Source organism: Anticarsia gemmatalis, chromosome 13, assembly GCF_050436995.1.
Source record: "Anticarsia gemmatalis isolate Benzon Research Colony breed Stoneville strain chromosome 13, ilAntGemm2 primary, whole genome shotgun sequence".
In the NCBI taxonomy this organism is placed as follows: domain Eukaryota; kingdom Metazoa; phylum Arthropoda; class Insecta; order Lepidoptera; family Erebidae; genus Anticarsia; species Anticarsia gemmatalis.
The window spans coordinates 11,857,314-11,885,245 of record NC_134757.1 but is presented as its reverse complement, the minus strand read 5'-3'; the positions used below and the strand labels follow the sequence as shown (position 1 = coordinate 11,885,245).

The following is a 27,932-nucleotide window of genomic DNA, read 5'->3' as shown; positions in this document are numbered from 1 at the left end:
CAACAGATGGCGCTGTTCCAAATAAAACACAAACACAGCTTTAAGCATTTTTTATTAAAGTTAATATTTACAAAACACGTTGCGTGTAATTCTACTCTAGATTAGATTATGATATCACTTTTAAGGCACAAACTAAGTACGAATAACAATTTGGACATCACAATAAATAGGTAACGTATTTGTTACGGAATGTTCTTGGAATGTATGGCTGTACATGGAAAATAGACATTATTAATACATGAAGAAAGATTTAGATTAAATGAACGTCAGACCTTTTGTTACTTTTCATACGTAATGGGAGCTTGCACTGACAAGCTTTTCATATTGTAAAATAACGAAGGCTTAGCGTTTACGGGCTCTTGGGCTATAAACTATACAGTGTACAGCAAGACACAAGTTAAAATAAGAATTAATTTAAAAAATACAGAAAAAAGTACATTAATTATACAGTGCACATGAGTGTGATATGTGAAACTGCCAAACAGAGAACCACTTGAAATAGTATAATAAGTTACATCATGTTAGAAAATGAATTTTTTTACTGAGTTAAGGACAAAGAGGCTGATTTTTTCGTGGTGTTATTTGTAAAAGGTTTTATTTATTTATTTATTAAATGCTGTATAACTCCATACATTGCCCGTCAATACATTAAAATGTATTCATCGAATAAGCAAAAATCCGCCCTTATTCAAATTTTACGCAAATTTTATACCAGATAAATATTTATAGTGAAGATTATTTCATTATTATGAAATTATTTAGAAATACAGTTACAATCATAGTCATACATTAAACAGTTTATAAGTCTCATGTAAATTTGTGAGAGAATTAAATATACGTACGCTAACTTAGTATATAATAAGTTTATAACCTAACCGTTTTAACGACTAGCACACAAACATTGGACGGGTCAGTCCCCTAACAAGCCACAAGCTCAAATATTATGAAGTTTTGAATACCATTTATTTACTAAACAAAATTGAGAATAATTTAATGTGTTACTTCTGAAAGGACTTAACTCAAATAAGGCATGTGCCCTTTTCAAAATTTTGTAATTAATTAAACAGTATTTTTTCCAGATGATTGTATATTTGAGGGTTTTTATGTTTCGAAGGATTCTCAATATATGATTCTTTGTAATTATATCAATATTAAAACAATTTATTGCCTGCTCTTAAAGATAAGAATAAGAATATAAAGAAATTATGCAAATTTAATTTACAATGAAAATGCAATCAAGTCGGCCATTCATAAATGCGAGGTATCTTTACAATTTAACCAACAGATGGCGTTAGATTATTAAATAAATGGCATTCAAAACTACACTATCAAATATCGCAATAGAACAATTCACTGCAAAAAGTTTCCTAACAAACAAAACTCAAAGCTTAGCAATAAATAGTTCTATAGCTAAAGCAACGCAATCGGAGACACACACTAACATAAATATCTTAATGAATATACAAGGCAAACCAACTGAACAGTACCACCGACAGGACAGACAGGGGACTGATGGCCACAGACCCTGAATTCGGCTTTATCTTAGCTAATATAGAATTAGTACCATTCTTAATTTTATTCACGAATTTATCCAAAATATCCGACCTAGGAGTGATGTCACAGGCCGTATGACTAATAGCATCGACTACAGGCGCTGAAAATATCCTGAAATTTACCTCATTAGGGTCTAAAGACGCGTACATCCATATCGGCATTCTGTTTGATAGAATCCATAAGTTATCGTTGTAATCGACTTTGATATCAGTGGGGTAAATCATAGTGATCTCGTTCATATAGATCCTGCCTTGGTTCTTCATTAAGTACTCCTTGTTCGACGTCTTCCAGCAAGCTACAGCATTTAAGTTCACCAAAGAGTAGAATAAAACACCAGTCTTCTGGTCCACGAAAGACACACTCGATTGGGCATTCGGTCCACGACTCCCGAGGCGTTTAAACGCGTTGAAATTGCTCTCAGCAAGGGACTGATTCCTTAAATACTCGGTAGAAACGGAAAACTCATCATAGCTAGCCATTGGATGGAAGTATAAAGTACTGAAGTTGTCTGCATTTGGAGCTGATAAACCTAAGCCAAATATCGCATCAGTCCAGCTGAAATTATGTCCTTTGACACTGAAGTCACAAGCCAATGGGTCTGGGTGGAAGTAATGATGAGTGATTCTCCAAGATTCGTTCTTCTCCCAAGAGTATACGACTATAGCTGGTTTCCCAACATCACCTGCGTAAGCGTAAGTGTTCTCGCAATCCATGTCTTCGACAGCAATGTTTGCGAAACCGGAGTCTTGTTTCACTTGGTCATCAGGGAACGTGTACTTTCTGAGAAGGTTGTCAGTCTTCAAGTCGTATACGATGATGGAAGGTGGGTATTTCATTGTGGTGTTTTCTAAATTGCCGATTTTTCCATTATCCAGGACCCAGAGGCGTCCGCACCGGTCTGCTCTGACGCGGAACGGTGATATGATTTCTGGAGGTTTGCCGTCTGTTCCTGTTGAATGTGCTGCCCAGCTTGGGTATGGGATAAGTTTTGGTGAGTTGGTGCTGTTATCTGAAATTGAAAAATATAGTATTTAGTTTCGTAATATAAATAAACACATTACCCTCCTGTGTATTGTGCCAAGGAGTATTTGGGTAAAAGGGCTTGAATCGCAAATGCAGAAGGGTTTCAACTAATTATGCGTCTTCATATCTAATTGCACACACAATTGACAAGAAATTAATATGTCCATCATTCCAATTGATATTAATTAAAAGAAGGTCCAGATTATTTCTTTGCACTTAGTACAAGAGGTCAGTCAAGTTATAGATAATAATGAATTATATTTAATACTGTGTTATTGGCGAAAATAGGCATAAAACCAGGCACAGCCACAAGGCTAAACAAAAAATCTTTAACATCATCGGTGGTTTTCCGTAACACAAAAACTACCTATTTAAAAAAAAATCTTAGTATCCAATATTTCCTTTCGAAAAACCCAAGTTTTATACAAAAGCTGACTCAGTCTATCGATCCGGCTAACTGGCTGGGCTAACGACTTTACCATATTCATTTATAATTCTTTTGTACACTCCCACGGTATAACAATGAATGCTTTTTCATGGTAAATTAACCTCTTAAAATAATGTTAATGGATAATAATAAATGGTACTTTTTCATGGCTAAATTGTATATTTCAAATAGGTTTTTGTTGGGGCGTTATTTTGTGCCCTTTGTTTGAGCTATTTGAGGGAGCCTATCTGATTGGAATAGAGCCTTAATGTCGTTATTATGTTTACTAAATACTAAGGCTTTTGTTGCTTTGACTTTATGTAGATTAGTCATACATTCTGAATCATACCCACAAAAATCGTTGTCAACGTCCATTATACCTCTACATACACAAAAATCATCCATTGTTTCTATGGAGTAAACAGAGAAAAAGTTTTCATTACAATCTTCTCTACAAATTTCTTAGATTTATCCACATTAGTACTCTGCACTATTTCTTTTAAAGATGACCAGCATGCTCAGTATACGAAAAAGCTTCACTCGCTATGATATGGTATGGTAGGGTAAAGCATTGCGAATGGCAAAACTTGGTGGTGTATTTTATTTACACCTCCTCCTTCAGCTATTACGCGTTTGATATCATTAAATGTTTATAAAAAATATCATGAGTAAAGCTCAAAAATGAATCATTGTATTTCAAAAAGGCTTTCTACAAACGAACGTCTACCGTATTCTAGGAATGGCGTCATTATTTCCAAGCCTGGGTTTTCCCTTACAGTTCCATAAAACATGACAGTCATAGTGAGAGAATGCGTAATATTCGCTTGAATCAACGGATGCAATGGTTTGTTTAAACTCTGCACGGACGTATGTTTGAATTCAATAATATTTAGAACATCTGAGGCATGTTTCATCTTAGAAGAGAAATTGGCGAGATGAAGAATGCTATTGATATTTCTATTTTAGTGTTCCAGAATCCTCTTCATATTCCAGCCTTACACAGAACCTAAATTGATCTAATTTAAGGAACTTATGAGTAGTTTCACTGTTCATAGACGGTAGCCCTTCCGATATATAAAGTGACAGCAAATGTATAAAAACAACTGTCTAAAATCCTGATAAGTTAACCAATACTTATTTGCTGTGAGCCCTATTGCGATATCAATGAGTTAAGCAACCCTAGCACAAACATTACATAGATGTTCAGCATAGTGTGGTATTTGAACTGAGCACTTCCGTGCTTCAGAGGGCACGTTAAAATTCAATCCCGGCGGTTTTCAATTAAAAAAACACTGTTAAGCCATGTCAAAGGCCTTCGGGCAGTTTGAGCAACTTGGACACTAGGTTGACTAACTATACGACGAATGAATAATTAAACTTTGCATCTCAAAGAACATTTCACGTTACTTGCATGTTAAAATTCACAAGTATTAAAGAAGACAAATATAATAGTTATGAACACTTCAAGTGGTGAAAGCTAAAACAAAAAGTAAATACATGAGGTGTCGGCTCATAAAACACGTGCTATCTTTATTAGTCTGTGTTTAATTGTCCACTGTTTACATTCATAAAAACCATTACTCTTCTTTGCGCTGCGCAGTCGAGTAAAAGTGATTTAAAATATCAAATAAATGTTGAAATTTCGAAGCTTAGTGTTGAATTGAACTTTTCATTTCGACGCAGATTTTTATAAGTCGTTAAAATTGTCTGAGAGATCAGCTAAGCGATTTTTTTACAACAGACCCTTTTAGCTATTGAATAATTTAACTCTAGTTTTAGTTGTCTACTTCTAAAATGAATTTTTACTTTTTATTATTTTATTGCATTACTGCCCGGTGCAAAAATATTCTTAGTGTTAAACGAAGTTACTAACTAGCTACCACATTTCTTAAAAATCCGTTCTGTCTGTGCAGTTTTTGCATAAAAGAGTAAGAAACATACAACTATTTACACACACTATTTAATTTTATAGTATAAAGTTAAAAAAACAGGACTCACCTTTCAAATTAATATAATTCAAGCTAGAAGGTACTCCTGCCCTCCACCTAGGCACGGTCACGAACAGCCTATCTTCATAAATCTCCAAGCCCATCGGCATATTATTCGCTGGTATAAAGCTCCCGGAGTCCAGGGCTTGCTGGCGGGCCTCAGGAGTGGGGAACTCGAAGTCTATCTGCTTCCACTCGTACATTATGTGGAGCTGGTCCATGCAACCGCAGAGGTAGACCAGCTGGAACAAGATGAGGGTCTTGATAGCCCCCATTTTGAAGACCTGGAATTAAGAAAATGTTCTTGTTTAGACATTTGAAATAACAATAGGAAATTATAGCATTAGAAAATAGTACTGTCTCACTGCTGGGCAAGGGTATCCTCTCAGAATAAGGCAGAGATTGGGTTTTGAGTTCACGATTTAGGCCAAGTGCGTGTTAGGTTTCACTTTCTTTGTTGTAATAGATTTTGAATAAGGGTTTAAACATGCTAAAGAATATTCTTTTCATGAAATTTTACAACCAGTCTCATTTACGTGACACTTTATTTTATCTAATTAGGATAATAATAAATGTACGAGCACCTAGGTTACTAAAGTACAAATCGCTGCTTTACACCGTTCATAGACAGAGTGCAGTTGTATAAAGTTTCGTAATAAAGACTTACAATTACATTTAAATACATCTATTTGAATAGAGCATAATATTTTTATAACAGGTATTATTCAATCGCTTCATAAACGTAGTAAGAAATTCTAACGCGTAATAGCTATTGAAATAAATAGTTACGAAGTATTTTGCAGCTGCATACTTTCATATCTTCACGGGTATTTTCACGTGGCCAAAACACTTGAACGACGACTATAATCTTTAGAAATATGCGTATGTATTGCGTCGTTGTTTTAATTGCAGAACACAGTTTATAAGAATGTGATTTAATATAATTTTGTGTAAGAATACGTTATTGGGATAGCAAAGTACTGAAGAACAAACATCATCACGTCCCATCCCATCCCATTGCAGGGTATATCCTTATAATGAGACAAGATCATGCATTGTTCAATATTTTGTTGGTTTTCAATACCGTTAAAGCAATTTTTTGTACAAATACAATATTAAATAGTAATTTTTCACCTGCAAAGGAGCTCTTTCTCAAAAAGTCGTCATATTTGATTAGATTTACTCTATAACCGACTTTAACTGAACAAAGCTCACAAAATGTTAAGTTTTGTGCAAAATACCAGCTACCTGTGTCTGATCTTAATTCAACATAATATCTGTCCACAAACCTTCAACTTTTTCCAAGTACTACATAATTTATAATAATATTAATTACAGTAATTGGTCCAGCAGCGGTTAATGTAAAAGGAACGGAACAGACCTTGAACATAACCTCGGAGACCAGGAAGTACTCGACAGGTCATATTGGGACATGAGGACAAATGATTTATGTAACTGACGCTGGGACATTGACATTGAATTGAGAGAGTATTTTGAGCAAGATATTTTTTTCTTAGTAAGGTTTCGTCACATAAGTTCAAGTGCGTAGGTGCCGTAATTTTAATGAGGTAAGGTTTTCGTCATTTAAGCAGAGCCGCTACGATTTTAAAAGTAAAATTTTTATTTCCAGATTCATTACATAGGACTTACAGTAGGTGCCAAACCAGGCGAGGTCTTTATCTTGTAAGTATATTATTATAATAAAATGATTTATGTAACTTAGGCTGGGACATTGACATTGAATATCGAGAGTAATTTGAGTAAGGTTTCGTCAAGTTCACTAAGTACGTAGGTACTGCAATTTGAGTAAGGTAGTTTTTCCTTATAAGAGTTGAGACGGTACGATTTTTTTTGACAGTTTTAATAAGAAGTCTTATTAACTCATCTGAGTCATTTAATTTATAAGTTTGAAGCATGGTTGAGGTAAGCGCAGGATCGTTAAAAAAATCGGGCTGAGGAATAAGGAGGCCTATACTTAACAGTAAATAGGAGTGGGCTAAATAAATAGATAGAATAACCATACATAATAAAATAAGCTCAGCAATGTATAAACTATTCTAGATTAGATAATGTTGTTTTTGATGTTCTTTAGCTGTTAATATGACTACTATGTTTGGCTTTTTTAATCCTGAAAATCAAAACTCTGTCGATTCCCAAGACGTACTTAGCACGATTTACCTACAACAAAGCCGTTTATATTCCAGTTAGTTTTAAGTTTTCTTAAGGTAAGTAATAAGACAACAACAAAAAGGACAATATTATCCTTCCTTATTCTACGTGTTGTCATAACGTTGTCGTAAAACAATCGACATATAACAAAAAGATATACAGTCAAAGACAACGCAAATAATTACAACTATAGCTTCTAACAATACAGAATCCTAAACATTAGAATTCAATGCGAATGCAGCATTCATAATAACTAATTCAATTGTTGAACACTACACACAAATTTACACCTTATTTTTTTAGACATAAGGTAGAAAATGGCTTGGACTAACGTTTGTTATGTAGCGATTCGTTCCTTTATTATCGGTAGAACTTGAGGTATTTTGCTTTATAGAAACATTGTGTTTTAAAGTTATAGTACAAACCTATTATTATCATTAGGTTGAATAGTAGCGATTTTCTACGCTTAATATGTACTATTGTACTGCTTTCTTGTATAGGGTTTGTCGTTTAAAATGTAGAAGAGTAGCAGTGCTTATCTATTCCCTAGATATACAAAATAATCTCCAAGATACTCGATAGGGATAGAAAATCACTCTCCCGTTCCAGAGCATCTTAACGAAGAGTCTGGCTTAGGAAATTGCTGATATGAAAATAGGCAATAGCTGCCTAGAGTCAAGTATTGTTATGTCTGACAAATAGCGTTTTTATTACCCTGTCTGAAATAAATACTAAAATATATTAACCTAGTGAAATTACGTATAAACAGAGCATAATTCACATTCCATATGAACAAACATTTGCTAAATCTTATGGTATATAAACACATAAAATCAAAAATCTTTTAATATTTTGCGGTCCTTTGCCCTACCCACATGCATATTAGTATGGTCTCTAAACTGGTTCAAAGGGCAGATAGAGGCCGTACGACTTAAAGATATGACCTTGTATTCAACAGGCCCCTATACGATACACTGTAGCAGACAGATTCTGATGCATATGCATAAGACAAATGGTTTTACATATCGCATAGAATAAAGTTTTATAATGCTGTATGCATAGTTGTGTAGCTCAAGGACTGGCAATTTTTTGTAGAAACAAAAAGTAGTGGATATGTGTCAGGAATCAGGATAGACGGTTATTACAGCAATCTGTACTTCTGGTGCCTATGAGCATACCTAGATTCTGGTGCCTATAAGCATACCTTTTTTTTTTTTTTTTTTTTTTTTTTTTTTTTTTTTTTTTTTTTTCCGTCAGGAAAATGCATTACTGCATGTCCCGCTCCAGGGAGGAAGCGGGGGTCTGTCGGGCTCTCCCGCCGGCTAGGCGTTCCGGCTTTAAATTTGGGCATACCGACTAAAAACCTGACGGTGTTCCTTCAATAGTCACCATAAAGTGGCCAGGACACGGTACCTCCAATTGGATACTCCGCGTAACCTATAAGCATACCTAGATACATAGTAATCTAACATAGCATGACTGAGTCTCATAAAGCACTTACACCTCTCCAGCTCAAGAAGATATTAACGATTTTTAACTCTCACAACTTGTACACATAATATTATAATGCAAGGGATCTTTCGATATTGAAAATTAATGATTACGGTATCTTACATCTTACAAGACGTTTCGATCGAGTAACGTCCAGAAGAAATTTCGAACCAAAGGTGGACTTTACTTAAATCATATTTCTAAACGTAAAGGAACTCGTATAGTGCTTTCAAACAAAATCTTACGTAACTAAACTAACCATAAGATCGTGATAGGTATACAATCTAATAAAGTAAACATTTAACTCACGATATTTTAATTTAACTTAGAAAATATTGATTTGTTACTCACGATCTCTCTTAGTTATAAATAAATCATATTGTGGACATATTACCTTAGTTAAGTTGGTCCAACAATTGTTATGACAGCAGAGCGCTATTTCATATTGTCGACCACTGGGTACCAGTAGCGCAATTCTCTGCTATATTATCAAATAACTAAAGTTTGACATTTCAAATGTACTGCCAAAATTGTTCTTTCGGAGTCCGGTAGAGGCGCTAAACAGATTTTCGTGTAATAATTCTCGATGACTAGCCGGTTGTTGTCAGTGGTCGATAGTAGTAGAGAATTGAGCTACTGCGCGATTCTCTTTAGTAACGAGAGTGTGACATTTGAAATGATCTACAAGAATATTTGTTTCGAATGCTAGCCGGTTGTCAATTGTTGATTGTGGTCTAGAATTGCGCTACTTGTTTATTGTCTAGAACTGTTCGAGAAATTAGAGCTTTTGTTTTATTAAATCGACAATTGTACCTTGAAGTTTGGTATATTGCCCGGCAAATGTCAACCATCTTGTGCTTCGTGTATAACAAGCAAATGAAAATGTTACCACTTTATAAAATGCCAACCGCTGTCTACCTAAGCGAAACAGACATGAAATAAAACCATTAAGAGTTAATAACATTGAGTTAGACTCATCCGTAGCCTATTTTAGCAATTAATAATCCTATCTTAGTATTAAAGCGAAAGTATGGATATTTGCTAGTAAATCACGCCAAAACTTTTAAACGGATTTTGATGAAATTTGGCAGTTTTGAAGCTTGTGTACAAGATTTTTTTAGTGACCGATTACTTTCCCATTGCTGGGCAAGGGTCTCCTCCCGAAATGACGGAGAGGTTAGGCCTTAAATCCACCACACTGGCTAGGCCCTATGAATGCCCTAAAATAAAAAACGGAATAATATTAGGTCGGGGAAAGTCTTTTCGCATTATAGTATGTACATATGAACTTGTAATAAAATCTCTTTGGCTTCAAGAATCACAAATGAGGACAGGGTTCATTAGGTTTCTTTCAGTGAGCTCGCGAGGTACCCAAATATCGAGTTTTTTTGGGTAGAGAAAATATATTATTACAAGTTCATACATACTATAATGTGAAAAGACTTTTTCCCCGACATACATATGCGATAGAATTTCCAGCTTTTGCTCATTCTTATGATTCTGTCCGTGACATAATATTAGCCTGGATAACTATAGTTCAGGCAGTCACGGTCAAAAATTGATAAAAAATATAACAATAGCAGTAAGTTTAACATGATTCCTTGCACTTCCTCTTAGACTCCAAGCTCAATGTCATAGTATCAGCATGAATACAATACTCGGCCATACAATGCATATTTGTATGCATTCACAGATGTTCAGGGTAATTAGCATCGCATACTGTGACGTCACTGTACACAATTTCACCGCAACTGCTTTATGAGGTAAATAGAAATGTTTCTGTCATTGCTGTTTGTGTAGAAACTTTGTAGAAATTTTAAAAGGGTTTTGAAGGGTGTGAGTGGAATTAGAGACTTTTATATTATTAGAGACGAAAAATAAAATTCACATTCTTCATAGTTTACTGCGTTACTAATTCAGATATATAAGGCGCTTGGACATATCCAACTATTGGAAAACTTTGTCCGCCCTATCGAAAACTTAATAAATATTAAGAAAATCTTCTTACATGTAAACTAGAGTCGGACATTCTTAAACAGCTAGGTACGTTTGTTAGATAATTACTATTATATACTTGTTAACATCCGAAAACGGTAACTGAGATGAAATCTAAATTCCACAGTATCTTTTAGACATGAACTTTTAAAACGTAAACGCGGTTACATGCAGAAGCTGGTAGCTCAAAACTAATACAAAAATTAAACCGGGTCTTCTTTCCGCTATCGATGACGTAATGAATCAGCGACGTTACTTAACATTTGAACACAAAACATTAGCATAACAGAACACCGATCTATAGTCCAACAACTTAGTAGAGAGCAAGAGTGCAAGTTTCGCAAGCGAAGAATGTATGAAAAAATCAGAATTTAAAGCATCAATGTTACGCAGGCGTATGCAGCTAGAGGAGGCCCGCTTAAAACAACTATTTTATTTTAGAAATACGAAGAAATATTACATAAAAGCCATATAAATCGTGCATACCAAGGCTCTGTATTCAGTTGTCAGACTATAAAAGTAACTTAAATCACTTCCGAACAACTTATTACGTTATAAAAATGTTGAATCATTCAGGTGACCTTTTTGAGTTCGCAGGTGAATTATAGAGCAATAATATTGATAAATTGCTTATAATAATAGATATTTTTACCAGTTTCTGTATTTATATTGAAGATCCGGGTGTTATGGTTATGGAGAGGTTGAGGTTGACGTTGAGAAGAACCTGTATCGTATTATTTGTGAATTTTAAACGTACACATTCTTTTTTAAAAGATATTTTTTTTCTACCTTATCCATCGTAAGAAACCTCGTTCGATTTAGATTTGATTTGCAGAGGTACAGGTACCTACTAGAAAAGTGGTCGGTTATAACTAAGATTTGGAAATCTCGCTGTAATAAAAAGCCACACAGTACTCAACAGGAAAATATATAAACAGTACACATACAAAAATTTAAGCACACGTTTAGCGACTAGCGAAACTAAACGAAATTTTATATTTCGAGAGAAATGTCCTGAACGGGCCTTTCGATTTAAAACAAGTCTAAATGCACGTATGCAAACCCCAATACTCGTTCAAAGACCCTAAACAAACTCATCAAAACACACATATCTTCGACTAAAACAATTTAAACTCATCATTCTATCTGCGCCATACAATAGTATACTATACTATAGTCACGTGGGGGAGAGGTTAGCAGGTTACACGTAATAGGTTAGCGGTCATGTACCGATCTGTATGACTGATTCATTAATTATGTAAATATGCAAGTAAACATTACGTATTGAATTGGGTAGTTAATTGATTTTTGTATGTGAAAGTAATTGATTTAATGGCATATTGTTTTTATTACTAACCAAGAATTGACTAACTAACCCTAAACTTACTAACCATATTAAACCGCACTTGGCCAGTGTGATGGACTCGAAACATAACTACCCCCGCATTCTGAGAGGTCCTTATCCAGTAGTGGGATTGTAAGCTGATCAAAAATCTCCTCCAGGAATGAGGAATAGTTAGTTCTTGAGCCCACCAAGATGGGAAACCGCGGGTTGGGGATGTTATATAGCTTAAGGGCAACATTTCAGGCATGGAAGTACGTGGTACTGGCTCGTCCTTTACCCAAGACAGAAGCATCTGAGTTGCAATACTTTAACAAATAGGTACCTGAGAGAAGCTTAAAGAATTATAAAGTGCATGCAAAAACAAAATGATATAGAGATAAGAAGCATGTTTTGACAGAAATTGAGATGCATATAAAAACAATTAACTCTTTATCTCCTTATCAGTGGTCAAAAGTTACCAGCGATTATTTAAATAACTAGATCCCGTTCAATTCCTTTGCACACTCATATCCTGTTACACGCATTGTCACTTGTACTATATTACTACAGAAATAGATATCATCTATTTTGATCCAAACAAACTCTTTGATACGATTCTATAAGGCTCTTATGTATAGCACTTATCGGTTGTACACGATCAATAGGTTAAGGCAACCTTTGGCACAGACATTCCATAGATGGGTAACTATGATTAGTGCTATTTAAATAAGGTTTTAGCACTTCGGAGACATATAAAACTGTATTTAAGCTATGGCAAAGGCCTTCGAAAGACTTAAACAATTTTGTCATTTGGTTGGCCCTTAACAATACGATAATTACAGTAATAAATGAGGATAACTCTATCTGTTAGTGAAATCCGCATGAAAAACCGTTTAGCAGATTTTGAGTTTACAGCGAACAGACAGACAGATAGACCCCGCAATGAGATTTCAATTTCAATTGGATAAATTTTATTGAAATCGGCTGACGGTGCAGGACCTTGTTTATAGTGTCCAACATGCACATACACTAAACTGACCGCCGTAACCGAACAACTACGAGGACATTACTATGAAACAAATAACAGCTCTATAAAGCGTGTAAAATGTTCGAACAACGGGCAAGGTGTTATAAAGACAGATGTGCCGTTATTATAGAAAATCATTAATTAATCGACTTACTGTTAGCGCTGAGGCCGTGAGAATGGACAATTGAATGTACCGCGTCCGATTGCCTTGTTTAATGTGTAACTTTATGTTTTTGAAACGTACGTACTCGTATCCGGGAAGTGGGGGAATGACGTCATGTGAGAATGTGAAAAATGTGAGAAATGTATGCTTTTACAAGTAGCTACAAGTGAGTAGCGAATAGCGATACACCTGCCGAACGTTCAGCGAAGGTTCGCCGCTATGCTGAACGCGACGTAACTACAATAGTGTCATAGGTTTCTTAGATAAAACAGCGAGCGTGTTACACGGAATGTTCGGCACCGAACACTGCGCGGGTGTATTGCTAGACTAAGATCGCAAAATTTAATCGCACTAACTTATATTGAAAGCCTACTCATAGATCATTTTAAACCACAGTTAATTAATAATTTTAAAAGGAAAGGTTTATTAGTCGCTTTTTAAAACATTTTTACAGCTGTATTCACAGGTAAGGCGATTAACACACTGCCCCGCATCATGCTGCATATTGCGTGTCGACGCACCTACGCGCGTTCCTGCGGGAGTGCAGATCTGCATCATCGTGCGGGTTTTTTGCGCACTCACGCGCGTAGGTGTGTTTTGTAGATTCACGCACGGCGGCTCTCATTTATTCGCCGTTCTCTGTGGTGGTCGTGCAGTACTGAGCATCACGATAGTCTTGATAAAAATCACGCGCGGCACTGCGGGATTCCGTGTGCCATACCTTGCGTCTCGCCTCGCACAGGACCTACGCGCGGGGGCGCATGTTTCTCCGCGTGTATGCGCGTGATCCGCAAGAACGCGCGTGGATGCATTTTCTGTGTGTTAGGCGCTTAACATACTGCCCCGCACCACGCAGCGTAGCGCGTGAATGCGTGTTCGAACGTTGCTTGTAAGTATCTCCGTTTGTATTGAAAACACGCACAGTCTAACACGCGCTACGCTGCGTGGTGCGGGGCAGTGTGTTAATCGCCTTAAAATGACATTGATACAATGAAAATGACATATTGAACAAAATATCCGTAAATTATGCAGATTCGACTGCCTTAACCGGTGCCGTAAACGATCACCATTGCTGTTTACGTTTAGTCCAGAAATAATTTTCCTTTTAAGACACGTAATTTAATTATAACCTCGTCAATCGATCATTCGCTGCAAACAATATATTTTAATAAACAACTCCAATAACATATTTTATTATATTCATACATTATAACTCAAGAGTTTATTTACGAGCTGTCGTCATGTTAAACAGGTATTTATGGTGAGTGCACATTAGAGCATTTTATTGCACGAAGTTTCTGCAAAAGCAGCACTGATAATTCTCAACTTAATGCTCTTGATTTGTTTATATTATATGATTTGTTTATGGCTAACCACAAAAAAATGGAGAGGGCTCTGCCCTGGCTGGACTGGGCTGGGCTGATTTTATATATTATGTATGTGGAATGTGGATTTGTATATTAAATATCAAAATATTTGATTCGTAATAAGATAACACATTTAAGCAATTCGATACTCTCGATCATCACTAACAAGGCGATGCCCCGATACAGTTAGTGTGTATACCTCTTCAACAACACATAAATTACGCGACTTTACAACACCACTACAAAGTGTAAATAATGAGGGTACTTTTACGATTACCAGTCCTTAAAAATGTAATTGATAAACTGGTTTGAACCTGTTTCAATGTCGGTTATCATGTTTATTGGCATACACTTATATGGAGGTAGCCTTGCATGGAAAATAAATTGTATAATACTTGAATGACCTTATGTACTTGTGATCAGAAATTACTTGATACATTATGTAATGGTTTATTGTTTGTATCATTTTGAGAGTTGATATGCAAGATTTGTATAAGAGAAGTTTTGAACAAGCACTTAATATGTTAAATGCCTTAGCCATAGCTAAGGCTTGTACAACACTATCCTTTTGTAGTAGCCTAGATTTTCTGGATACAGAGTAATCCTGGGATTTCCCTTTGATAAAAACTCTTCATCAGACCAAAATATAAGATTTATAGAGTCAGAATGTCTTTAAAGAAATTGATTATCCTTACAGCCAAAATATTTTAGATGGGATATAACGAGAACAAACACATATTATGTACATCTCCTTATTTTCATGGAGGTAAGAGCCATCAAAATACCCTAATATACGTAACATATGAGTAGCGAAATACCATTTAAATCGAATTCTATAAAAAAATATAACAACACGTCTAGCCTGATGAAAAAACGTTTTACTTAATTATAAAAAATAAGTTCCATATGTTCTTTACATGTGATACAATATAAACATGACCTTGCAATTGTGATTTGCATTTTTTATCAAATATATTTATAAATTCCAATCAATTTTATTTCAATAACACTTTTTTGCATGCAGTAATTAGTTGGCTACGATAAAAACGCAACGAGTTGGCTATCGATGTCAATTTTCCACACATTCTTGAGACCGTTTCTACTAACAGTTTATAATTTGTTATTGAGTATTTTAAACCGCAGAGTAGCTGAAGATAATCTAGATTGTATGTAGAAAGAACATAGACGCATTTTTGTTGCCAAACTTTTGAATCATCATCATTCACAGACTGTTCTACCCAGTGCCTTGCCCAAGCCCTTTGCGTTAGTTTACAGGTGAAACCTTTAAGCTGTTGCATGCGTGTCTAGAACTACTTTTATAACCATTTTGCTTTATTCAATGTCTATTTTTTGGTCTGTATGATCAGACCTATCCAGTATTTGTAAAATATCGCTAATTCGTGAAGAAAGTATGGTGACGAGGCCTAAAGAAATCGCTAAAGTATCTGAAAGCATTACTTTTTCGTAAAGTCGCATTGCACTTTCTTGACCTTTACGGGTATTATGCAGCACGATACATTCCGATTTTTAAGAATAGGACTATCAATAGCAAATTGTTCAAACTTGTTACGTCACAAAATTTCACAATAAAAAGTATTTCCAAACGTCAGCATCCTCGTTTCTACAGATCCTGTTCCCAACAATTATCTCAGCAGTCACACAATGACGATTTCATGCAATTAATTGTTTAGTCAAGGAATTTCCTTAATTGTGCTCATTAACTTGATTGCTTTTCTGAAATCGACGTAAGCACTGCAATTAAATGTTTTATGATATTACTAAATAGTTAGGAAAAGGCAATATTTTCCGCATGGATGCATGTAGAAATATATTTATCATAAAAAAGACTATTACCGTTAGTCCAATACCAAGTCCTTTTCATAAGAAGTCAGTGACAGTTGTTCGCTTATTGAATGGCAAGGGTTAAACCTTATCAAAACCTTTCGAACGAACATACTAAAAAATACTGAGAAGACAAACTTATTGCTATTTAGCAGGCTCATCAAGCATGCTAGCTTAGTAACTTAAAAGTCTTTTCAGAAATCTGTACTCCCCACGCATACATCAAGCTTTTCTCTACCATTTATAGTGTGACGTAGAAGACGAATGCTGACATCAATCGGCTATCAAAGCCATTATAGTCTTAATTAGAGCAAAGATTTCGCCTTGAAGAACAAGCTCAGCTGTTCCTTAACACACAAGGCTACCCACATACGATAGAAATTTCCAATATACTTCTTATAAGATATACCACACCTGTTGTGAGTACTTTGGTTGCACAATGCTATCTAGGCGGTTAAAAATTCCGCTTGTCGGCTTGTCACATTACAAGGTGAACCGGTTCTGTTCAACATTTCTATGTATATTGATAGAGATAAGGTATCAGATGATTTTCATCTTGTTGTTGTTAACATTCTAACTTGCAGGTGTTGTTAAGGTAGAGTAAGTAACAAGTAGGTTTTAAAGCAACTGATGCAGTACCAAAGCAATAACAATACCATTAGCCAATACCAGCAAAGTTGGTTAGACAGTAAAGCTTTTGTAACAGATTGTAGATCTATTTTAGATTAAAGACTCTGTAAAGAAGACCTATGAAACAGTAATATTTGAAGTGGAGGATTCAAATTAAATTCGTTGACCTGTTTTTTCTATTGCAGAATATGTTAGTGAAGTAGTGTATGGGTGTTGGAGTACTAAATTACAAAGTCGGAAACAAAAAGAAAATCAGTAATCACTACACTAATTATGTTTGCAACAGTTAGTGTCAGTATTAAGTGGAAATATCTGTTTTTTGAAACCGGACGGAAACGCTTTGATGTTAATTCGCTTTTGCTGTTACCGTAACGTGGATTCGAAGCTGATAGTATCGGGGTTTGAGTACTTGTTTTTTAGAAAATATACGAGTTTTACAAACTACTACGGATTGTATTTTAAGTCTTTATTTACACCAATTCCCTCGCCAAGTGCACGAAGTAATGTGGTTTCGACGTATAGTCGCTAATGTACACGTGCTCTAAAGAAGACAAGTGATCCAGAAGCGGCGATTATACTGTAAATTCGGTAAAGGCGGCTTCTTTTGACCGCTCTAGCTGAGTATCACGATTTTATGCATCGAAATTCAGACACAAGGAGAAGAAAATGTTATGATATCATTGAAATCCACGGCACGGGCCTTGCTAGCGTAGGTAAACCAATACTTCAAAAATAAACACTGTAAGTAAGTATCTAGTAAGCGTGCATCAGTTAAAAAGCAAGTTCCCAAAGGTCAAAGGGCCTGGAAAATTCTGTTGCTCTTAAACTTTAAAATGACATTTCCTTATGCCCTCGCGCATCGAGAACCTTAATGGATAAATACAGAGTCAGTATTCTAGGTCACGCTTATTATTTTGGTGTAAATTGAATTTTATTTAATGAGGCGTCAGCGTTCGTCAACTCAATTGCTGATTTATTGATGTCAGGGCGCCTCCTGTGTCGAACATGACCAAAATCTGTGGATGGTTCTCAGCTAAATAGATTTTAATAGACTGTGGCTCATGGTTAACTATAGATCACTGTAACTGAATCTAAAACCAAACAGTTATTGGCGATAAGCTAACCTATTTTTTTGCTAAGGAAATAGGGAAAACTCAACTATTTATAATCCTTTGTATAAATCATGAAAAATAGAACAAAAAATTGTACTCTACGTCAATCAAAAGGTCATTGCAAAGCTAGGCATCAAAGAAACCGTTTTATTGCTACAGTCTATAATGTAGTTCCTATGTTAGAATTTCCTCACAAAATGTACTAGTGCTACACATCGTAGTAGGGAGCTAAGTGGAGCGATTAAGTCGGTACAGTAATACGCGCGTGCGCACAAAATTTGTGGGTCACGGCGACCTGGTCCAAGTGACCGACCAGCCACGCGGCGGGAAAAATTACATGCGTGATCTATGTGACATATTATGTGTGTAGTGTATATTAGAGACATGTTTTGTTACGTTAAAATTATGATTCAAGGAGAAAATTTATCATTTTGGTCGCTTCTTCATACCAAAATAGCCCATTCACCTTTTGATTCCTCCGTTTTAAGTAAATCAGCAAACCACTTTTAAGAAAGTCTGCTTTTAATTTTTTTCTTGCCACGTAAAGATTTCACACATTTCAGCCCTTTTTTCATACCCTTGCCATTCTTACTGAAGAAGACTTAGCTCTCAGAACCACATCTTGGCTGTTTAAAGTACCTACTGATATATCTCTCGCTCTGTCTCCAGTTTTCAAAATGGGGATCTTTCGTGGCTTTTATTACAAAATATCCATCTATCTGATAAAAAACCTACTTAAAGGTGACAAGCAAGCTTACCTGTTTTATGTAATTTTGCAATTGAGAATTATTACTAATCAATTCGTACGACCCAACTGTCGTTACCTTACCATCGTCAACTAATATCTGTAATTTAATACCTAGCAGAACATGGTGTTCGTGCCCGTACCATAATGACTGAAGCACGTACAACGAAATTGCGAAAGTTATCTAAAATAAAGGTACTGAATCTACCCAATATGGTGTTTATCGGGAATATTGTTAGACTTAACTGTTATTTTGAAAGGCGGTTATCTTTTGTTCTTTTTCTTTTTCATTATTTAGTGTATGTTTAGCAGTTTGTGAATAATAAAGAAGACTCAAGAAGACTCTATTGCTCGGAAATTTCCTGTTTATCTTACAATTAAGGTTCAGTGTTCGCCATTCTTGAAGTAAATTAACTTTTCAAATTTTCCTTATCGTTTTTTTGCGCTCTGGGTGTTGGTTCGTATATCTGCGGGCTTATCACGTATCTCAGTTGACAGCTAGTGTACGTCAAATTGATGGTCATTATTCAGTACATTGCTGCTTTGACGTAACGTGCTAATCATAGTATTCTAAGGGAGAAAACAATGTACAGAGTAGTGACTTTCAAGATTTGACAACTGAGATACGTGATAGCCCCCCTGATGATATGTGACTGTCATAATTTTATAGAATCAGTGTTTTTAAAGGCATTTGACCAAAAACCTAAAACTTTTTAACAATGTTACGAAATATAGAACATTACACAATTAGCTCAGCTGTTAACAAACTTAATTCGAGTATAAATCAGTAATATTTATAATCGTATTGTATTAACGCAAAATATAACCAACTGAGTACACATACCTACATGTGCTTCCAAATGCTTAGTCATACTTTACGTATTGAAGAAATTCAAGGGCTCTTCTGGTTAAGCCGAATCGTAATGTATTCAAACTCGAAAGATTAATGACATTTTATTTATGTTTAATCATTACAAGGTCGATACACTTGCAAGTGTTTGATTAGAAAAGTCGAGACAAAAGTTTGGTGACACTTAAGACTTCTACACCAAAGTCGCATATCAACTTTGACACCATATTTACTCCCAACAATAACTACAGTCTCTCTTCTTCTTGTATATTTTAAATTATTTTATCAAACAAAACAAACAATCTATGACTACAAGCGGGACAGTCGCTGGGTAGTTTAGGATAAGCATGAAATGTTTAAATAGCACAATAATTCAAGCGAAATTTCGGACAATATGGGGCCGTACGAGAAACACACGAATATTTACTTTCTGTTATCCTACTGTTTCTTCACAAAGTATTTTGACTACAGTTAATAGGTCTTTCTCGGAGTCGGACAGTCGGACAGTCTTTTAAGAATAGTGGGCTCAAGTACGCTCACCCATTCATAACCTGACCGCGTAGCAGATTGTTTTACATTCCTGATTCTTCACCGATCAGTAACTACAAATGACAAGTCTATTCAGTATTTGTTACCGGTTCATGGTTTTACAATGACCTACTTATTACAATTATGTTTTGAATATTTCACTGTGCAAGAGTTATTATACTGTACCGTATTGAAAAATGATTGGTTTTGCTATAGTGGAAAACTAGTCAGGTTCACTCAATCATTTTCATGAAAATTACTTGACTGACAATGATGATGTTTTCACCTGAAATTATGATACCTATTTGTTAAATAGATGATGTAAGTTTGCTTTTCTTAATTTATTCAGAGTGTGGGAATCGGCTACATTTTCAAAACCAATTTTTAAGCCAACAATAATCAATAACTGCCATTTAAAAGTAAAATTATATAAATGCGTATGTTTGCTTTCCTTTCACGCAAAAATTAATGAAAGGACGTTTAAAAAATTTGGTTCACACAGTATCAATAAACTTTGGGAAATCTTTTCACGCGGACGAAGTCGCTCACAAAACTTGTAATTTAATATATTTATAACATAATGGTACAATAACCTCCACATGCTTTACGTTCTAAAATTAGCGCTGAGGACGAAATGAAGTTATTAGCACACACATGTCACATGTCTTACAGACTTGTACAAATACCAGAGCACTGACAGATGTCAAGTTTAATGCAGAACACGGAATATTAGTGCGTTAAGTTTAACTTAGAAGTTGTTGATAATTTATTATTGCTTAGAGGTGGTCATTTTTGTTCTGATAATCATGACACAAAAATTGTTTTAATTGTGATAATATTTTGCTTGTTTGTGTGTTAGTGTATGTAACAGCACATAAGTTTAAGATAGAGAGAAAAAAAAGGCAAGTTACCTCACCCAGGCGCTACATTACAATAAAGTCCGTAAAATTAGAAATTCTCTTATTCGTAGAGCAGCAACAGAAACACTATACTATGACCATCAATTGTTGCCATTTGTTTTAATCAATTCATACATCCTATATCTTCATGATATATCTCCTAACAAAATTATACTAATGACAAAAAAAAAATTGGCATCGTATATGGCGTGGAATAGTGGATGTCCTATAATAAATGCTAGTACTGCAGGTCCCACGCCACAATTTATTCAAGTAATGAGACGAGACTCAAGATTCCAGTATTAATGACACAGATTCCTATAGAAACAGCCATGACAAGTCGCGAATGTGAGCACAAAAATGTAAAGTGATTGCTCAATCGCTTGTACAACCGGTATGACAATTTGTTAGAGCAATGCTTAGTTGCGTAAGTAATGCATGTTCTCATCAGATCTAATCTGGTTAAAAGTAGATAAACGTGGAATTAAAACCTAATAACTAACAGCACTAAACGACTTAATAATTATGAATTACAAAGTAAAAACCACATAGACAGCTTGCAATAAACAATCGCGATAAGCTTTTTAAGAGATACCAATTTCATCTCGACCTTGAATCAGACAATATTATATTTAATTCTGAAGTAGATCCTTGCCCAGAAGTGAGAAGGGACAATAATGACTTAAAAAAAGTAAAAAAGCTAACCGCGGCAGATTTGTGATCTAATTTGCCCCAACTTCCATCCTAGAGTTTCAGATAATTTCTTAACAGAAGAACTCAGAGAAAAGCAACAACTTTTAGACAGAAAGGAGACTATAACCAGTAGCCGCACTCACAGAGGCACATTTGGCAGCTGTGCATGATATATGTATAAGATACACTTTATGAGAAGTGTATAGAAAGCAAACTAGTTTGAAGGAGACATAGTTTGCTTGATCATCGTCATCCATTATGATCATAATAGTCACAAAAAATGTACAATTACGTCACCTTTTTCTCTACTCACACTTTCAAACGTTTATTTAATCAATGACCAAACCAAGCCTAAAGTTGCTAAACGAGATCCGACTTATTTCCATACCATATGGAGCAAAAACGTACATACAAACACACATGTGTAATTGAGTACATAAAAACACACCTTTTTCCCCATGGTAGGCAGACTAGAGACCAAAGAACTTCACTAGCTACGATCCTTACTATCTTCATTTCCTTCATTCACATTCATTACATCTTGTCACACAGGACGACCAGTTACAAGTACTACGCACCTGAACTTTTTGCAAGATATCACCGATCATCATCAGTCTTGCCTTTCGTCCAACTATGTTGGAGTCTGCTTCAAGTCTCACCGGATGCAGCTGTATACCAGTATTTTACATGGGGCGACTGCCTATCGGAACTCCAATACCAGGTACTTATGTTATGAACACTATACCCGTCGGTAGGACTGTTTGTTAGAGTTTCAGACTTCTGGTTATCCTGGGAGATTGATCAGTACATTCAGTACGGCTGTTATTTCTTAGCCAGGAGCTCATCAATACTACTACTAATACTCACTACTGATATAAATAAAAACATTAAAATAGCTTCAAAATCAATGTTTTACAAGTAACTACATTAAGGTTATGCAAATAGCGAAAATTCCAAGGCTAGACGTTGCCACTCACATGTATGTTATAAAATAATTAACGCTACACGCTCTGCTAAGTTTCGGTCTAGATTTTTCAGTTTTTGAAGTGTGAATTGTAATCTATTGTTCCGGCGGAATATTTTTGTGTAAAAATGTAGTTTTTCTGTGACTTATTACATTATATTAACTTCGACTAACACATACATCCATATTATACAGTCTTCATAGGTCCAGTACTAATGGTCTAGCTGCAAGTCTATCTGGTTGTAACGCTTTCGCGGCGAAATCGCTAATATGATTTTGATGAAATTCGACAGGGTCTTTGTTTAAGAACCGATCACAAGGATAGGTTCCTCTTCTTTTCAAAATCGACCCCTAGGCAACTGAAATAGGGGACGCATATTAAAATTTGTATCAGAGTAAAGCCGTGCGGGTGTAGCATTATACTGCATATTGCATATATACAGGAAATAATAATACTAATGAAAACTATAAGCTTGGCCGTAGCACTAATTCCCTTTCACTATAAAAACAATGCGTTTCCCTATTATCGTAATATTTAGTGTTCGTGTTAAAGATTTTGTTTTTAGATAATACTTAACTAGGTGTTACTTTCAAGGTAACTCTTATCGCTGTAATTGAATTATTATTATAATTGAATGTTTTATGAAGTATTTTTTGTACTGGAAATTTGTTAAGTAACAGCTATCCTTAGCAACTGCTGCTGCATTCGAAATCAAAAAATTTCGTGTCGTTTTCGAAAAAATGCAGCTTCAACTAAAGTTCAAAGCTCGCTTTATGGTCAAACATAAATAACTCGAGCAGGTTTTGGAACCAATTTCAAAAAAGGCAGTCAAAATTACAACTTGGAGCGAAATCAATTTGGAAGACCATAGACTACCTAAAGACTTCAAAATTAATCAAAACCAATCTAGTAGTCCATAGACAATAAATTTGTACTTTATCCGTGAACTTTACAACGACTATTATAAGACTGAGCAACAATATAAACACCTTACGGGTACAACAATCTTAATATCACGCCTTACTTCAATCCCTTTCCGCAATATTTATTCACAAACATTCACTAGTATTTAAAACCACAGCAAAACGTTCAATACTCGAAGCCATTAAGTCAAGTTATCGTAACGGCTAGTACAAGCCGCATATCGAATTACAGAAACGCGTAGCAATTACTATCGTTGCAAGATTTTTCCTAGTAATTTACCTTCTAAGATGTTTTCAATCAACTCTTATTGGTTGTTCCGGCTTTTTCTTGACGTTGAAAAGTATTCAGGCTAACGATTGGGACTTTTAGAACGACATTCCTGTTCGTTGCTCAAGAAACTGGATAGCAGTCCTTGGTGTGGTTTAGTTGATTTTATTTCTAGTAAGATTTGTTTCACTAATTGACAAATTGTATATTACTAAATGGAATGGTATGAAACTAGTTTTATAACTAGTACCTGTACATATTTGGTTATAGTGATGGACCAAAATAAGAAGTTTGCTCTCATTCCTTGCGCCTATGTGGGACAAGTAAAAAGGAGATAATTAGGGATTACGTACCTACCGCCATTATTGACTTTACGACGACAGATAAATCAGCTCATCTCTAAAGCATATGAATTTTTTACCTGATCCAAAAAATGCGTTGTTGCATTAAAGACAAATTCGTCTCTACGTAGATATGGCTCCAGCACATTTTCCTCTCCATAAAAAATACTGAATTTAAATATAAAATACTAGCGGACCCGACAGACGTTGTCCTGTCTACACGTTACTAATAAATTAAAAATTAATTAAAAAACCATTGTCCAGCGGACAAAATTGTGAATCTAAACCATTCTCAGATCCCCTTGAACACACACAAAAAATTTCATCAAAATCGGTCCAGTCGTTTAAGAGAAGTTCAGTGACATACACACTTACAGAAGAATTATATATATAAAGATGTAATCTGTATAGATAGGTATAGTCAGCTCTAAAAGTCGCTTAACTTCTGTTATTTTCAAAACCTCTATATTAAGAAATTTTGGTAACTATAAGGTGAAATTAGTTCTAACTAAACATTTTAAAGAGAGTCCAAAAGTTTTCTCATGTACGTGCTTCAGAATGTAGGTTTTTGAAAGTTTGAATATGTTCAGCGACTTTTAGAGTTGTATCTTCGACTCGATTTTCTACCACTTGATTCTTTCCCAATCTTTTATTCTACGATAAAACATTCATGTGACATCAATTCGAGCTTCAGTACGTAATGCTTATGTAATACGTGAGCAATCACATGATATATGTGTACAATTTGCATCCAAACATGTTTATCAACATTCAACGTTTCATTAGAAGCAGATCTAATTAGTCGTCACGATGTAGACTAGACTGGGCTGATTCTAGGACGTGAATTTCAAAAGCTGTTAATGAGAATCATTTCGCAGCAGATCGAGGCTTGATGTATCGGAAAGAATTATGGGTTTATTCTAATGGCAACGACTTATTCTTTGTAGTTTTTTGCACATACACATTTCCATAGACTTGATTAAAGGAGGTTTGAGAGATTTCTTTTCTTGAAAAGTATGCTCTGTAATTACAGACTTTCGACTGTAAAAAATGTTCACTATCCAATCTTTTAAGACCTTGAAAAATATTTAAATATATAAACATAAAATTTTAAAACATATTTTAGATCACAAGTACACAATTAATGCCAATGGCAATTCATGAAAAACCAGCCCAATAAATAAATATTCCTGTTTTCCAAGCATCGGTAGTTTAATGAAGAATTCGAAGTGTACCGTATATAAATGGCGGTCTCTTTGCAACTGCTACAAGAACTCCATTACTTCGGAATACAACGGATATTTCACAGCAACAATCGTTCTTCAAAGATTCGTGAATTAGCTTTAATCAAAGCGAAGAAATACATAACAAGTGATCGTAGACCAGAAACCTTTTTTCGAGGTTGTGGTCAGTGGCCGTGTTTAAAACTACACTAACGAACCGGTAGCTAAATATTCAAAACAGTAGGTATTATTACACAAGCTAATGAATTTATTATCGCATCTAATAACTTTATTAGTGCGCTAACAGATTTCCGTAATTATATTAAACTAGCATCTGCGACTGCGTCCGCGTGAAAATTTCCCGGTGTAAAAACTATTCTATGTCTTAATCCAGGTTATAAGCTATCAGTGTACCAAATTTCATTTACATCCATCTATTAGTTATTTCGTGAAAGAGTAATGAACAGACATCCATCTACAAAAACTTTCGTATTTATAATATTAATAGGATTTGTTGCATTACTGTATTAGCGGCCAAATGATTGGTATCAAGCATTAATTAGATTACATAACAACGCGGCGAATTAAGAACCTCCGCTTTTTTAAGTCAGTTAAAACTATGTTAGCTACTGCAGCGTATATAACAGCTAATTTATGTAGAGCTAGCTGACCCACCCGATTCCGCTCGGATAAAAAGTCACCCCTATTGCGTTACTCTCCGGGGCTTCCAGATTTTTTTTTGGGTGATTTTTGCATCGTGTGTTTTTAACTTGTTCCAAACTATTTCACCAAAATGGCTTAAGCGGTTTAGCCATGAATGCGCAAAAGACAGACAGACTTGCTAATTTTTAGAATCAATAGTATAGATTCTGCGTTCGATTCTCAGATCAAGCAAATTGTTTAGAACATAATAAGCTGTGCTGTGTAAAGTTGTGGTTACCGTGTCTTGTACCTTCACATAGGTATAATAGTAAGTACTTTTATTAGTAGGTAGGTACTAGGTACGACCATTGTACTTCCGTAGCCCGAGACATAAACATAAGAATCACTTCGGAAACAGTAGTGATGTAATCCATAGCAGTATTATGAAGCGTGTTTGTTTGTTTGTTAATCTTTCTTTCCCGTCAAAACAGACATAGACAAATGTAAGTACCTCTTCCTATTGGAGAGATAGAGACTATTGAATGACATACATAGGTAGGTACCTACACTACCTACCTAGGTTATTAATTACCGCGGGACGTTATTTCTTCTCTGCCCTGCGGATAATGACTACGTCGGTAATAATCACAATGATAATTTTTCTCATGACTTAAACAAGAATAAATATTAATTTTGTACCTTCACGCAATAGCATCTAATGAATCTATAATATTTATTTCGATTCAACTATACCACGTTAATTGCATCAAAAAGAATTTAGGTACTTCAGTAAATTCAAAAAGAGGATAAGGACCATAAAGTCGTGATTCGCAAAAAAAAGGTTTTGCAAAATGAGTCATCGTAAAAACTCGTAACCTGATAAAATTTAAGGGCACTCAGGTGACTATAAGATCATGGTTAGATAGGTAGACTGGCTCCAGGTTTTATTTCTCCGGTCACGCAATCCTTTTGTGCCCGAGGCCAACGTTTTTTTGCTCTAAACGTCTAACCCGCCAAAGATATACGCGTTCCAAGAAGGTAAGCCTTTGAACAAATTCCGATGACTCTACATTCGAAACGCGATCTTTTTAAAAAGCTGAGTAAAGTTTGTGAAATATGAAATAATCTTGGCTGTAATTTGCCTCATTGCCCACATCCTAATCAAATATTTCTCAATACTGTTACGTATTCGTTCACCAATATGTCCTTTTAAAAGAAGCGTGGGCAGCGATGTTGCAAAAAATTGCACCTAATTAATGTTTCGCTATTAAAAATTGTGTTCTGTGACCTAAATTTTTCTAAAGCATCATAAAATAATCGTGTTGGAATAAAGACCTAAGTCCCCAAAACACGTTTGACCTTTTAACTATTGAACCACATCTTAAACTTAACAAAAATATTATGGCGGAATTAAAAAACAACTCCGATCGCGCCCCATAAAGAAACTCAGACGAGACCGTTAATCGCCGCACCCAATTACCTATTTAATTTAATAAAGTTTTAGGTTACAAAAGAAGTTGCACTCACCATAAACTTTTCTCCGATAACACGTACAAGTTATTAAAACGAACACAAACTTTTAAAAGGTCGTATTTATAAAGTTTCGTAAACAAACACACAACCTGCCGTCGGGTTAGCGTAACGCGAACTGAGGTAACAAGCTAAACAGCCTATTGCCGCGCTTGAACAGGGCTACCACACTCGCAATTTTTCTCATAAAAAAAGATTGCTCGCCTTATTCCT

The 27,932-nt window shown here is 35.3% G+C and overlaps 1 protein-coding gene across 1 annotated transcript; it reads right to left on the bottom strand.

Moving 5' to 3' along the window:
* Positions 1-35: 35 nt before the first annotated feature.
* Positions 36-27,873, bottom strand: yellow-b (L-dopachrome tautomerase yellow-b). The gene is made up of 3 exons (XM_076121757.1): positions 27,717-27,873; positions 5,003-5,276; positions 36-2,563 (listed from the first exon to the last, which is right to left on the bottom strand). Exons 1-3 carry the CDS (start codon positions 27,717-27,719, stop codon positions 1,452-1,454), a joined length of 1,389 nt encoding a protein of 462 aa, XP_075977872.1. The 5' UTR covers positions 27,720-27,873; the 3' UTR covers positions 36-1,451.
* Between the last annotated feature and the right edge of the window lie 59 nt (positions 27,874-27,932).

Bases quoted from the DNA above. Each gene is read 5' to 3' on its own strand.
- yellow-b (XM_076121757.1), bottom strand. The intron at 2,564-5,002 runs GTGAGTCCTGTT...TTTCAATTTCAG, and splicing joins GAATTATATTAATTTGAAAG to ATAACAGCACCAACTCACCA.